Source organism: Lissotriton helveticus, chromosome 4_1 (assembly GCF_964261635.1).
Source record: "Lissotriton helveticus chromosome 4_1, aLisHel1.1, whole genome shotgun sequence".
Taxonomy (NCBI): Eukaryota; Metazoa; Chordata; class Amphibia; order Caudata; family Salamandridae; genus Lissotriton; species Lissotriton helveticus.
Window position 1 is genome coordinate 1,910,361,049 of NC_136063.1, and position 15,825 is coordinate 1,910,376,873.

The window sequence follows — 15,825 nt, forward strand, 5'->3', positions numbered from 1 at the left end:
ATAATGAGTCAGTTGGTCAGAACACTGATAGAGGTGTTAGAGCCATAATCTAGACCGTCGCACGTGCAAAAAGTAAAAAATGCTTTCTAGTAGTCTAGCAGTTTGAGACGAAGACAAGTAAGATACTGTTAATGGTATTAAACTATGTGTCAATACTCTATTATTGACAAATTAATTAAACCGCATTCTTTTACTTTCCAATCAATATAAATCCAATTTCAAATTTGTTCCAACACTAAAGTGGCGATGCTTCCATGGATCATCCCAGGCACCAATCAATGACACACACATAAAAAAACACCTTCATCTGGTCTAAACAATAGAAGACTGAACAAGCACCTCAATTTCAGGAATGCAGGTCATTCATTCAAATAAATATACAGAAAATGTGCTAAGCACCATGCCAACAGCGAGCTCAAAACGCAAAACAGACAACATTAACATGGAAGGCTTCACACAACAACTCATCAGCAGCACCAAGTCAGTAAGCTTCAATAATAGGGTATTGAGGCACTGTCCATAGGCACAGGAGATAAAGTGATTTGCCCAGAATCACAGGATGTTGCGCCAAAGCGGAGACTTAAATACATATCCCCAGCTACCGAGGAGGCAGCCAAATCCTTGAACCTCCCTCTTTCACCAGGAGCAGAATCAGGATTGCATGCAAAACCAAGGCCATTGGTTAGCTGCTGTCCATGCTATGCAGAGTGAAGCCATCCCTTACGGAAGACGACATCTGAACAGTCAGTTGTGCTATTTCACATTGACAGAGGCAACATTCTACTTGACAGCATCCTACAAAAGATATTTCTCCATAGTGGGTTTTGGAACTTTGATATAATTTCTCCAAAGCCTTGGGGACCTCTGCTAGCTATCTCTGCCTACCAATATTGTCCTCAAGACCTCATGAATTATCATCAAGGCTTCAACAAAGCCACTACACCCTAGCTGGTATCGATCAACATTTCCTGAGGATTAACATACTTCTGAAGCAGCAAGATTTCCAGGAAGTTGAAGCAAGGAAAAAACGAATGCCAGGATTTCTCATGCTATGTGCCTAAAATATGCGACCCCATTTCCTCCTGGTATCTGAAAGGATTCCAATCTCCCCATCTTCATTAAGTAATGACCCTACTCTTAAAACGCCTCCTCACTGGCAAATGGTCTTACCTATGCTCTAAAATTTGTAATATCAGATGCCAAAGAACCACACACTCCATTCCTTCATCCCTCCCAATGACACACTCCCTCTCATTCGGACAGCAGCCAGGCCAATTCCATACTACTCATCCATCCAAAGCAGCCCAGTCCCCTGTCTCTGTTCACCAATGATATATCCTGACATTCTATCACCCTCGATTCACAAGCACTGTGCCCCTCTCCCCTTTCTTCATTGCCCCGGTGCTTTATATCTTGATTTGCTCAATGCAATCATTATACATATAGATACTAGTTTATTGCAACAAAGGATATTTTCTCTCTGCATCAGGTGATTTATTCAAATGGATCTTGCACAAGCATAACTAGAACCTGATTCAATTATTCGCTGAGTAATAGCTCATTGGTGTCTGCGAAAAAACAAAGGCTTGGCTTGGCTTCCTGTGTCACCCTGGGATGCTCTGGAAACTGTAGTGGTGCTAGAGGTGACAAAAGAAGCTACTAAAGTATGATGAACAGGAAACTACCCTGGGGTGCCTTTATACTGTCCTTCACATAAATAAATATACATCTGCATATTTCTGCTAGTATGTAGCTACAATGTAACTTGAAACAGCAAAACCCATTCCCAACTGTAACAATCTATACCAAAAACACTTATTCTCACGTTTAGCAAACTTAATTTAAGTAACACAATGAATTGAGTTGTTCTAAATGTCTACAAAGCAGTTTATGAAAACTCTTTCAAACTTTCTTCATGGGCAGTCCGACATGAAGTGCCGCACGTAAAACTGCCACTTATGTATACAAGTACCGTATAACTATGTTAAAAAGTGAAAACATTTGGAAGAGCACTATTGATGCCAAATGTACTGCCCTGAAACACAAGACATACAATATGAAAATGTACTTTTCCTCAATAATTAAAGAGATCATCGAGCTGATATGCTTTCTTATGGGTATGTTGAAACAACAAGCACAATACCTCATGTTAACGTATCCAAGATGTGTATTAACAAAAAGGGTACAGCACTGACATCTGTCAGAACCGCCCGTCGCAATACAGCATTTTGGATTAGATTTCTTCGCTAGTTAGCTGCCAAAAGCAAGCTATATTTTCACAATTTACCTTTTCCATATATCCAATGAGATATGATGGTTTACACAAAGGGATATGCACTTAAAATGTTACTTAGTATAGAAGATTGTGGCATTATATATACACAGGCTCTTGCCACCTTTTTGTGGAAAAGGTGTAGAATATCCACAATTCTTTCTCGCCAGCTTCCCCAGTCCTGGGTTCAGCACTCAGCCCCTGCACCTCCTACACTCTTGCGTCCTTTCCTTCCATCTTGCAGGACGAGCAGCGTGTGCTATGCAGCACGGTGAAATCAGGTTCTCCTGCTGACTCCCTTAAACCAGAGCATTTTATGAACTCCTTATCCTTGCTCCTGGCCCCTCTGTGTCAAGTGATCAATCTGTCCCAGTCCAGAGCAGTTGTTCAGAGGACATGGAAACAAGCCAGGGTGACCCCTGTTAAAAAAGCCTTCCTTGGATACAACTAAATTGTAGAACTTTCGTCCCATATCTCTCCTGCCATGGATATCTAAGATTACTGAGTCCCATGTTATTATTATTATTATTATAAAGGCTTTTGTAGTGCGCTCTATTACTAAAAAATAGTATCCTGGCGCGAAAAGGTGAGAGCAAAGCAAAGGGTTCAGGAGAAGACAGAATGGAGACACTTTACAGGGTAATGTTGAATAGGTGGGTTTTCAGACCTTTCTTAAAAGCCATGAGGGTAGGAGCGGTCTTAATATGGAGGGGGAGAGCATTCCAGGCCTTGGCGGTCTTGACCGCGATAGATTGGCCGCTTAATCTGCAGTACTTAAATTTGGGCACAGTCAGTTGGCACAGATTGGCAGACCGGAGGGCTCGGTTAGGAACATAAGGGGTAAACCGTTTCCTCAAGTAGACAGGGCCGATTTGATGGACAGCGCGATAGGAAAGTACAAGAGTTTTAAACATGATCCTATGGGCAACTGGGAGCCAATGAAGGCTGCGAAGTAGAAGGCGCACACTGGAACTCTTGGGTATATTGAACAGGAGTCTTACGGCGGCATTTTGTATGACCTAAAGACGATGGATAAGATAGGCCGGTAGCCCGCAGAACAGCCCGTTCGCGTAATCTAACCGGGAGAGAATTAGAGCGCGTGTAACAGTCTCTTTGGCCTCTTGAGGGAGATGGGGAAAGAACTTGCGTAGGGTTTTCAGGGTAGAAAAGCAGACCCCTGTGAGTTTTTTTATATGGTCCTCAAATTTGAGGTCCTTTCCGAACCACACTCCTAGCAGGGCCGCCAATAGAATTTGGACAGGGCAGATCAGTGGACCAGAGAAGGTCGGCAAAATTGTCGGGGAAGGAACCATAGAGCAGAATCTCAGACTTGCCCTCGTTACATTTTAACTGGGCAAGTGCTAGCCAACGTAAAACTGAAGATAGGCAAAATTGGGCCGCTGACGTATCCAAATTGTCCTTAGGCCAGGTAAACAAAAGTTGGGTATCGTCGGCGTAGGCCATAATTTTTGCCCCAAGCTGTTCTGCTAGGTAAATTAAAGGGGTAAGGTACACGTTAAAAAGCAGGGGGCTCAAAGTGGAGCCCTGTGGGACCCCAGTATCAAGTTTCTTAGGGGAGGAGGCGAAGGGAGGCATCCAAACTTGTTGAGTTCTTTTATCTAAAAAAGACGTCAGCCAGTCAAGAGCAGGGCCGGTAATGCCAATAGTGGCTAATCTGGTGAGAAGAAGGGAGTGGGGAACCGTGTTGAAGGCGGCAGAGAGGTCTAATAAAATCAGAGCCGCTCTGCCACCTCCGTCCAGACACTCCCGGATAGCCTCAGATATTTCAACTAGGGCAGTTTCAGTGCTGTAGGCAGCCCTGAATCCAGACTGTGCTGGGTGTAGTGCCTGAGAAGTTTCGACAAAGTTGTCCCGCTGTTTAAAAACGATCTTCTCGCAAACTTTCGCAAGGGCAGGCAATAAAGATATAGGCCGGTAGTTGGAGGGAGCGGCAGAATCCAACCCGGTTTTTTTAAAAAGTGGAAGCAATTTTGCTTGCTTCCAACAAGCCGGGACGGTGGCAGTGAGAAAAGAAAGGTTAATGATCTGAGTGACCTCGTTTCCCACTGTTTCCGCTAGTCCCCCAAGAACTCTGGCAGGGCAGGGGTCGGAGGGGGTTCCCGATTTCAAAGCTGTAAGAACAGTAATGATGTCAACTCCATTCTGACAGGCTACTTAGAAGACAACAACATCTTGGACATCTCCCAGAACGGCTTTCGCCCTGGCCACAGCACAATATCAGCCCTCCTGGTAGTGACTGAACATCTGAGGGCTGCATTGGATGAGGGACGCACGTCGGCACTGATTCTATTAGACCTCAGTGCCGTGTTCGACACAGTCTCCCACCAGATTCTGCTGCAACGGCTGGAGGAGGCGGGGATCTTGGTGTCGGCCCTCGACTGGTTTGTCTCTTTCCTCTCTCTCTCTCAATCAATCAATCAATCAATCAAATCATTTGTAAAGCGCACTACTCACCCATGAGGGTCTGAAGGCACTGGTGTGGGGAATGCTGCTACTGCTCGAAAAGCCAGGTCTTGAGGAGTTTTCTTAAGGTCAGCAGGTCTTGGGTCTGCCATAGGTGGATGGGGAGGGTGCTCCAGGTCTTGGCGGCAAGGTGTTAGAATGATCTGCCACTGGAGGTCGCTCTTCTGAAGCAGGAGAATGTGGTGAGGGCGAGGTCGGCGGAGCACAGCTGGCGGGTGGGGGTGTAGAAGGTGAGTCATCTGTTGAGGTACGTTGGTCCGGTGTTGTGGAGTGCCTTGTGTGCGTGGGTGAGGAGCTTGAAGGTCATCCTCTTGTTGACCGGGAGCCAGTGCAGGTCTCTCAGGTGGGGTGTGATGTGGCTGCGGCGAGGGATGTCGAGGATCAGGCGTGAAGAGGAGTTCTGGATGCGTTGGAGCCATCTCAGGAGTTTGGCCTAGGCTCCTGCGTAGAGGGAGTTTCCGTAGTGCAACCTGCTGCTGATGAAGGCCTGGGTGACCGTTCTTCTCGTTTCAGAGGGGATCCACTTGTAGATCCTGCGGAGCATGCGGAGGGTGTTGAAGCAGGAGGAGGAGACAGCATTGACCTGTTTAATCATGGAGAGGGTGAAGTCGAGGATGACCCCTAGGTTGCGTGCGTGGTCGATGGGTGTTGGAGCAGTTCCCAGTGCGGTCGGCCACCAGGAGTCGTCCCAGGCCGAAGGAGGAGGACCTTCGTCTTGTCTGAGTTCAGCTTCAGTCGGCTGTTCCTCATCCATTTAGCGACAGCCTTCATTCCTTCGTGAAGGTTGGTTTTAGCGGTGTGGGGTCCTTGGTGAGGGAGAGGATTAGCTGGGTGTCATCGGCGTAGAAGATGATATTGAGGTCGTGATGACGAGCAACGTGGGCGAGTGGTGCCATGTAGATGGGAAACAGAGTTGGGATAAGCCCTGGGGCACGCCGCAGATGATCTCGGTGGCTTCGGAGCAGAATGATGGAAGGCGGACGCTCTGTGTTCTGCCAGAGAAGAAGGAGGTGGTCCAGTCCAGAGTCTTCTCTTGGATCCTGGCGTTCTGGAGGGGTGTTCGTAGTGTGTGGTGGCAGACCGTGGTGAAGGCGGCTGACAGGTCCAGGAGGATGAGGGCCGCCGTTTCTCCGTTGTCCAGCAGGGATTTGATGTCATCGGTGGCGGCGATGAGGGCTGTCTCGGTGCTGTGGTTGCTGCGGAACCCGGACCGGGGAATGGTCCAGGATGTTGTTCTCCTCGAGGTAGTCTGTCAGTGTTTGTTGACGGTCTCCTCGATGACCTTTGCCGGGAACGGAAGCAGGGCGATGGGCCGGAAGTTCTTGAGGTCCTTGAGGTCTGCCTTGGACTTCTTGAGTAAGGCGCTGATCTCTGCGTGCTTCCAGCTCTCTGGGAAGGTTGCTGTCTCGAAGGAGGTGTTGATGACTTTTTGGAGATGGGGTGCGATGGATGTGCTGGCTTTGTTGAAAATGTGGTGTGGGCATGGGTCCGACGGAGATCCAGAGTCGATGTTATTCATGATCTTGATGGTGTCATCGTCATTGATGTTGGTCCAGGAGGGCAGGCAGTTGGTGCGGATGGTGGTCATGGGGCGGAGGTCTCAGTGGTTGTCGGGCGGTCATGGCATTGAAGCTGTCGTGGATGTCTGCGATCTTGCGGTGGAAGAAGGTGGCCAGCGAGTCGCACAGGTCTTGCGAGGGTGGGACGTCATTGGTGTTGGAGCTGGGGTTGGAGAGTTCCTTCACGATGTTGAAAAGCTCTTTGCTGTTGTGCGCGTAGTTGTCTAGGCGGTTTTTGAAGGAGGCCCTTTTGGTGGATCTGATGAGGTGATGGTGTCTGCGGGTGGCGTTCTTGTGGGCTGCGTGGCTGTCCGGTGTTCGTTCACGGAGCCAGATCTTCTCCAGCTTTTGGCAGGTTTGCTTCGAGACCCGGAGGTCTTCAGTGAACCAGCTGGCTTTCTTGTTGGTGTGACTGTTGGAGGGTTTCTTCATCGGGGCGAGGGGGTTGGCGTAGTCGGTGATCCACTGTCTGAGGTTTTGGACGGCGGTGTCAGGGTTGGTAGGGTCGGCGGGTGGGCTCTGAGCGAGGCTGGTGGTTAGCTGATCTTCGGTGACTTTGCTTCAGCAGCGGCGAGGCATCTGTTGGGTGTGGTGGTGCGTTGTGGGTTTCTTGAAGGTGAAGTGGATCCAACGATGGTCGGTCCAGTGGAGTTTGGTGGTGTGGTTGAAGGAGAGGTGGGGCTTGCGAAGAAGATGGGGTCAAGCGTGTGACCAGCAGATTGGGTGGGTGTTGTGACGAGTTATCTGAGTCCGAGGTTGGCTAGGTTGTCGATCAGGGTGGTGGAGTAAGTGTCGTTGTTGTTCTGGAGGTGGAAGTTCAGGTCCCTGAGGAGGATGTAGTCCGTGGAGACGAGGGCGTGTGTGCTGATGAAGTCGGCGATGGAGTCGCTGAACTGTGGTTGGGGTCCAGGGGGTCTGTTAATGAGTGTTCCTCTGAGGGTGGTGTTGGGGTCAGTGTGGATCTGAAAGTGCAGGTGTTTGGCAGTGCTGAGCGTGTCGTCGGTGTTGGTCGAGACTCAGAGTGTTCCTGTGTACAATGGCGATTCCTCCTCCTGCTCTGTTGGTGCGGTCCCTGCGGGTGATCTTGTAGCCTTCCGGTACGGCTGTAGCTATGTCGGGTGCCGAGGCGGAGTTCAGCCAGGTCTCCGTCAGGAAGGCGATGTCTGGGGAGGTTGAGTCGAGTAGGTCCCAGAGTTCAACTGCGTGTTTGTGGGCGGAACGGGTGTTGAGAAGGATGCATCTGAGGTGGTTGGGTTTTTTCCTGGTCGGCTGCATGGTGGGGCGGATGCTTGTGAAGCTGCAGTTCCGGCAGGTGAAAGCTCCCTGGGTGCGCTTCGGGGCGGCCAGGAAGCAGGTGTGTGATCGTCCGGTGTTGAGTGCGTGGAGGGTTCTGGCATCGTATCGGTGTCGGGTGTCGTGGCGTTCGCGGGGTCCAGGAGTCCTGGTGCTGGGAGCGGTCCAGACGCGGACGGGCGCAGACGGGTGGGCCTTAGGCACGCCTTTGGCACGCCAGCAGTGCTGCGCAGCCTCCATATGAGGGGATGTGGGGGGAGGAGCAGCTGGGAGGCGGGAACAGGGTGGCAAATGGGATTGCAGGGGGGCAGGGACGCAGCGGCGGGAAAAGTGGGCGGGGCCGCAGGAGAACTGGGCACAGGAAGGAAAAACAAGTTTAGGCAAGAAAACAGGCACAGGGGAATAAAAACAAGTCTGGGTAACAAAGCAAGTAGAGGCACAGGGGAATATAAACAAGGCTGGGCAAGAAAGCAAGTACAGGCACAGGGGAATAAAAACAAGTCTGGGCAAGAAGCAAGTTAGGCACTGGGGAAAATACAAGATTAGGCAAAAACAATGCAGGCAGAGCCGTGAAGTAGCGTGGGGAGTGACCTGCCTGCAAGCAGGGTCAGAGGTCTCAGAGAGGACCTTTCAGGTTTCGGCTCCCCCCTTTTTCTTCTTGGACCCCTACCATTCAACAAGGGGTGCTACAGGGCTCAGCGTTGAGCCCTATGCTGTTTAATTTGTATGTCCAACCTTTAGCAGCGGTGGCTAGGAGCCGAGGCCTGACACCGATATCGTACGCCAACGATAGTCAGTTGGTTGTGGCACTCTCTGGCTATTCAGCTCAGGATACCAGCATGTTCCGGAGCAATTTTATGGCCATCTCTGGGAAGATGTCTGCTAATTGTTTGCAGCTCAACACTAGCAAGACTGAAATCTTGTTGGTTGGGCGGGATGGTGAGTTGTGGAGTGAACAGTGGTGGCCTTCTACGGTGGGCCATGTCCCATCCCCAAACAGATAGTAAAGAATCTGGGAGTTTGGGTGGACTCCACTCTCAGCTTCCAGGCCCAAACCAAGAAAGTGGCAGGGACCTGTATGGGTATTCTGCCACTCGGCAGGTCATCATCCAGGCTGCCATCCTGTCGAGATTGGATTATACCAACTCGCTATACTTGGGGCTAACAAGTCAGAGATTCTTAGATTACCGAGAGTCCAGAATGCAGCGGCCAGAACCCTTCTTGGCCTCCCGAGTACTTGTTCCACCTTTGCTGCCTTCCGCCGACTACATTGGTTGCCAGTGGCCAAACGGATAGAATTCAAATCTCTGTGCATCTGCATTGCTTTTAAGATTCTGAAGTCCTCTTCCCTGACCTTCTTGGCCAAAATGCACTTGCCTTATATTCCCCCAGTAATCTCCGCTCAATGGGCCACTATTTGGCATGGTTCCTAGGGTGAGGAGAGCGTGGGCCGGGGGACGTCCTTTTTGCATACTGGCGGCCAAGCTTTGGAACTCTCTTTCACTGTCCATCCATAGCCTAAGTAATTATTTGGCCTTCCTCAAGGCAACCAAAACCCACCTCTTCCCTTCACTTTAAGTTGTTTGTTCTTTGGTGGCCCCCTCCCTCTGACTGTTATACGCGCCGGGTTGCCCCTTTGCTGGGGCAGCTGTGCGCTCTATAATGTTATGTTATGTTAATTTATTTCTCCTATAGCGCTCGGCTACTCCAAGGAGCATCCCGGCGCTTTGGTGAAGAAAAAACAGCAAGCAAAACAACCACATAACAACTAAAAGCAGACACAAGAGAAAGATCAAGTTTTATTTAGTAAAAAGCCACGTTTTTAGCTCTCTTCTAAAAGTAAGGAGATTGGGAGCCTGTCTGAGAGAGAGTGGTAGTTCATTCCACTCCTTCGGGGCTAAATAGCTAAAGGATCGACCTCCAATCCTTGCACGCCTGATCGCTGGGACTGTCATTTGAGATAGATAAGCGACATAACATAACATAACATGACTTCATGACTTCATGTGGGAGACCCCATCGTCCACAAAGTAGAACTGACCATCTGTCTGAAGAAGATACCTATGCAGTCCTGAAATCTAGAAAAAAATGTGTAAGCCTTAGTATTTCTTCTTTGTCACACTAATTTTTTGCTTTAAAAAAGATGTCATATTACGCAACAATGTATACAAATGCAGAATGGTCCATTAAATCTACTGGGGGTGATCGTTAGGTTGGAGCAAGTATCATGCAGTTCTGATTTCATAATTGAGCTGATGGTCTGTCCTAAAATGTGTGTAATGAGAAGTCTTTAATAAGGAGTGAAAGGGAGCACATAAATATGAGCCATGGATAGAAAAAGCTTGGGACACTCAAATGGGAGAGGACTACACAGAAAGCTGCACTTAGAAATTATTACTACAGGCAAACTCGCCGAGCTCACCAGAATTTCCTGGTCAATCATATCCACTCCAGACCAAGATCAGTCCATGAAATATTCCGTATTACCAATCAATGAATGTATCCAACTGACTGCCCATTCCGAATCGATTACTGCATTTTAGGTTCTCTGTAATTCTATCTCTGGATTTGTTCTAGAGAAAATTATCTCTATATATTCCATTTTTTCTATTCAACAATCGATTGACACTCTTCCCTTCATAGACATCCCCTCTGCCATCTTGCACGGTAACAATCTAATCAAACTGATCCTTGTAGATACAAATACTGTGTGCCCTGTAATGCACTAATGCACTCCATCAAATATGGATCTCCAGATGATCCATGCCATTACTATGTTTCATTCTAGCCCATAGTATCTTAGCTCTTCTCTAACTTTCCTCTGTCATTTTTCTCTCATCATTTCAGCTTTTCCAGCTGTATTGGAACATTCCATTGTTCTTCCTCTGTTGAAAAAAACGTCAACTGAACCTCTGTTGCTTGCAAACTGCAGGTGGCTAACACTGCTGTAATTTCCTTCTGGAAAAGCCAATTAATACACAACATATTACCTATTTAAAATCCAGTCGTCATCTTTTTTACTTTCGGTCTACCTTTAGAACCACCCTTTGAACCGAGACACTCTTTCAGAAGCTACTGATAACATTGGCAGAATTTTGGATCAAGGCACTTCAGCAGACCTCTCCGCAGTGTTCAATACTGACTCACATGCTATCATATTTAAATGTATACACAAGTTCGGAATCAGTCAATACACCTGAGAATGTTTTATATCCTTTCTGACTTAATTCTCAATCAGTTGTGCTCCCCACTTGCCACTCTGATACTAGTCAGACTCCTGAGTTCCTCAGGGCTCCTCTCGGAGTCCAACTTTTCTCAAAACCTAAATGAGCACGTTGGCCAGGATAATTAGACCCTTTGGCTTCAACACAGTATCCCATGCAGATAATACACAGTTAAATGTTTTCGTTAAAGACTATGTAAATGAAATGCAAGAAATTGTTTGTCCTTGCATGTCCCAAGAAGCCCTCTGGATGAGAGTTAATTGCCTCAAACTCAACGAAAACCAAACAGAGGTTATCCTGTTAGGGAAATCCACAGTGTATTTATTTGTGAGCTGGAAGCTCAAGATAGTTACATCAACCCTTCAATACAGCCAGGAGCGTTGGTATCATCCTGGATAAAAATCTCTTCAAGGCTGATCAAATTACTTATGTACCTTCATCCAGTTTTGGTATCCTCAAAATGCTTTGAAAAGTTTTCAAAGGGCTTCCCATTTGCACCCGAAAAATAGTCACTCAGGCTATGATCACTAGTTGCCTTGGCATGGCAACACCCTTTGTGTTGCGATTATGGGCTAATCTTATTAATTCACTGCAAACTGTTCTGAACACTGCAGCTTGGCTGGTCCTCAACCTATCGACTCGCACTTGAGAGTCTACCCATCTGAAAGCCCTTCATTGGCTGCCTGTGGGTACGCGTGCCCTCTTCAAACTTCTATGTACACACTCACAAAGATCTACACCACGCGGGCCCTCTCTATCTTAACAGGAGACTCTTCTTCTGTAAACCCTCCTCCGCTTTGCTCCTCCACCCCACAAATGGCTAAGAGAAGTAAGGTAAATGTTGAATTTGAATTACAATTATGATAAAAAGCAATGAGAAACACATAGGAGAGATTAAGACAAGAACAAAGAGGCCGAGAAGAGAGGGACAAGGGGGTTGGTAAAATAAAAAGATAGGATTGTGCTTCCACAGCGTTCCTCCTACATTTGGGCCAAATTACGTATCAGGATTTATCATGGATCCAAGGATTACTGAAAGTTATATATTTTTTTGAGTACTCCTATACGCAATTGTTCCACATGCTAATGTTTCACCAGCTGAAAAGTTAAAAATAAATTGATGCACAAGGAAAATATAACTGCCATGGAGAAATCTCTTCCATACACCTTCAGTGAATATGAGGTCAACTAACAACCTGGAAATACGCGAAAGTTTTGGACTTTTGACAGAAGCATGTTTATATGTTTACCAGGCTGTGAAAACACCTCCAAAGGATATAAGTATGCCTGTAAACATAAATATTTTTGGCTGCTCACCTACTCCATCAGTGACCATCCCAGAAGTGGTCAACTAGAGGCACATATTCCCTGCCACGGAGTGTATCCTATGAGGGTAAAATGGCAAGTACCACTATTCTGTGAACAAGAATGTGAAATTGTCCTTCACAAATAAATGTTTCTATGCATATCAAAGGAACTTGAATGCGCAAAAAACATTTGTAGCTCAAGTCAGTGTGCACAAAGTCCTGCTCTCTTGCTGAATTTGCCGCCTGTGGTGGTCCCTGCCTTTGCGGTCCCGCAGGCGGCTGAAGAGCGAGGTAAGGGTTAGGGGTGCTGGTGTTGAATCCCGCCCTGTGGCAAACTCATGTAACGGCAGGGTGGAGGCCACCGCCCCCAAAAGTCATGCTGCCAGGGGCGGACCACCCCGCACCCCTCCCCCCCCTTTGCTACACCACTGCTTGCCCTACTCCTTCACAGTCAAGCCACTATTTGGGTATTTGCCTTTATTTCAACTTTGTTTTCTATTGCATATTATTCTTGTGGAGTTTATGCAATATTTTATACGGACTCCATTATTCAGCTTTATTACTCTCACACCATCAATTTTAAGTTGCAGTGTCCCTGCTCTGTTTGTCCTGCTCCTGGGGTCTCAGACCTGCAGATACATCCTCAGCTCAGAACTAGTTTCAAGTACTGCTTTCGAGTCCTCTGTGCCCTGACGTAAAAGGCTTGCAGGAGACATCACCACCCAATATTCACTATTTCTGCTTACTTAAGGACTGCTTTGAGGCTCTAATGAGGTTTTTCTAGTGTTAAGACAAAACTGTGAGGCACCTACTCTTGAGTGGGAGAACATTAGGAGATCCAACATATTCTTCCCACAGTCCAAGTAGATGCCTTAGCCAAATCCTCACTAAACCATTGACCCTGATGCTTGTCTAGGAATGTTGAAATGTATAACTTGAGTAAGTGCACTACATCTGCAGCGAATCTGTTTCTTAAAAGTGGGTTGAGATGGTGTACTGTCGGAAGAATCTATATAATCAGAATATGGGGCTGTGAGAAATGGCATTATGGAGAGAATCATTTTTTTCCAGGATTTAAATGTAAAAAGATTGTGTGTTATATGGGCCCCAGGCATGACCAGATACTGTAATGATTGAAGTACAAATAAAAGTTGGCATGCATCAGATTTTGTGCAAAGCAAGGTATTTCCAGAGGACATTAAATGACCTGGAGGTTTTCATTAGATCTATAACGGTAACAATAAAAAGAATGTTTGTTTTAGTCATCAGAAAGGCAAAAACATATCTGAAGCCATAAGCTATTGTTCTGTGTCTTTTGTCAATTTTCTTCATTAATATAAAGAAACAGAATTGGCCCATCCATAAGGAATATTTAGTTATTTATTCCAGTTGATCTGTCAAAATAAGTATGACAAATAGGAGTGAATTTTATTTAAAGAGGTCAATATTCACAGACTCTTGCTGAGCACCAAAAAAGTTAACTGTGTACTGGGGTTCTTGAACAAAGAACGAACACTATATCCCAATCTAAAAAATAGGCTACACCCTGACTAACCTATGAAGAAAATGTGCATCTATAAGCATTATATTGTATTCCTGCATACTGTCACTTGCACCATCAGCATTTTGATTGAATGAGTCATGCACCACAGCGAATTATATTGAGGAGGGAGGAGGGCCCATGAAAGTAACCACACTCAGAAAGAAACATCCCTGTTTAAAATAGAACTGTGTGAGAAAAGCACTACTTACCATCAAACTTTTTATATCTGGATGCAAACGTAGCTTGCATATGATTGCATGGTTCCGTTACAGCGTTTTTGAAGTCATGTTTGCTCTGTTGACTGTACTTCTCCTCCATGGCTTGCGAACAGCATGTAAATTCTTGAGGACAGACCTTCAGATGGTCACCTGAAAAAAACAAATGTTCCTCCATTAAAAGCCAAACAACAAAATTCTTAACATCAGAGCTCCGGTAATGACAAATCTATTTAAAAACCAAACAACGATCCTCACCCTCTATTGATGCCAAGACTAATTCTGTTAAACCACTGGTAGTGTATTTTGTTTACAATCAATCAGAATATTTTTTTTAAACAATCCATTCATATAGCTAGTTGTCTTGCAATCCATTCTCTAAATTATCTTAATACGTCCTAGCCTTCCTTCATTATTAATAGCAACACATAAAGAACAGAGATCCAGACCAAATATGCCAACTGCCTATTTGTATTCTAACATGAGTAGATTCACCGGTTCTGGCAATGAAAATGTGGTTCCAAGTTACCAGAATTCTATGCATCTAGTCATGGGCTTTACGTTTACCAAATGTTTTTACAAGATGCTGGAAATGGGTCTCCCAGTGACGCACCTACAAGTTCCCAAAAATTACTACAGATGACAGTAGATGAAAAATGGTCAGACCATCTGTAGTCTCAGTATGAACCTAATTTCTATATTCATATGTTCACATGGGCTACATCTGATGTAAAGCAGGGGTGTTTTTAAACTTGCTTTGCTGATACCAGGCTAGACTTCATGAGTGTTGAAGCAGCATGAGGACAACATATAGGCCTTCAATAAAGGAATAATCCTTAAACAAAACATGAGTTGGCAAAGCCAATAGTACAGATCCTGGCTATCTAGTATGATGGTTAATTGAAAACATTATTGCAGCCATACCCCCACAAAAAAATAAAAGGAAAAAGGGAAATATGCTGTCACCTCAAAGTAGCCACCTTATGGTTGCCAAAAAATGTTTAGTTAAAACATTCCCCAAGGAGGCTGCATTTTTTGTGATTCTTTTTCAAATAACACCTCTGAGTGTGCCATGCTTTTTATTATTATTTATGAGGAAGGCTAAAATAAATCACCACCTAACTAAACACTCAAATCGTGAGAAGCTACAATGTTACAATATCACTTAATACATTTCTAATAAACTTTATAAGGTGTCCTGATAAAATAACCAGTATTTAAATATAAAAATAATATGAAAATAAACAAAATAAAAAAAGATTTGCAAATGACAAAAATAATTAAGTGGCTATGAACAACAGTTTCGGGCTTTCTGCAGTCACTCAAAGTGGATGAAACCAGCTGACCTAAAGCCACTCTGTGTATGTTTATTATGTATGATTGTTTGGGGGGGAAAAGTCTGGTGAGTCAGCTGAAGCAGTCTCAAAGGCCGGACCTAGTCAGTGCATGGCTTCAGCCTACACAAGACCAGTGCTTGTAGGAGGAACTTGTGAATTACTGGATTTACTTGATGCAGCTTTGGCAAAATTCTGCTACTGATCAAATGATTGTGCTATTTTAACAAGTTCTGAATGGAGCAAGATAGAAATAGGAATAACTGTATAGCTCTGACATGAAGAAATAAACAACAGGACATACGACGATGAAGAGCTGGGGTGTGGGGGAGGCTACACCTGAGGAGGCTTATTCAGAGAACTTTGTTGTTTTGTATATTTGTGATCAAGCAAACAGAGTATGTTAGACAAGGGGGATTGGTTCTTAGACTAGATAATAAGATACTTTGTGTTGACTACAGTGGAGCGAATAGGAAATATATCCAGATGGAAAGAGGATAATGTTCCCTATTACATGAGATAGGAGGCTGTTTTGCAGCTAGTGAATGCAGGAAGCGCTGGCCGTACAGACTATCTTAATAGTGACTGGTCCAC

At 45.7% G+C, this 15,825-nt stretch overlaps 1 protein-coding gene across 1 annotated transcript in view; it reads right to left on the bottom strand.

Moving 5' to 3' along the window:
• Positions 1-15,825, bottom strand: part of GPC4 (glypican 4) — a 358,875-nt gene that overhangs the window by 238,694 nt on the left and 104,356 nt on the right. Inside the window, exon 2 of the mRNA XM_078688559.1 lies at positions 13,892-14,050. Within this exon, the coding sequence (XP_078544685.1) occupies positions 13,892-14,050 (159 nt within the window). The remainder of the gene's footprint in view (positions 1-13,891; positions 14,051-15,825) is intronic.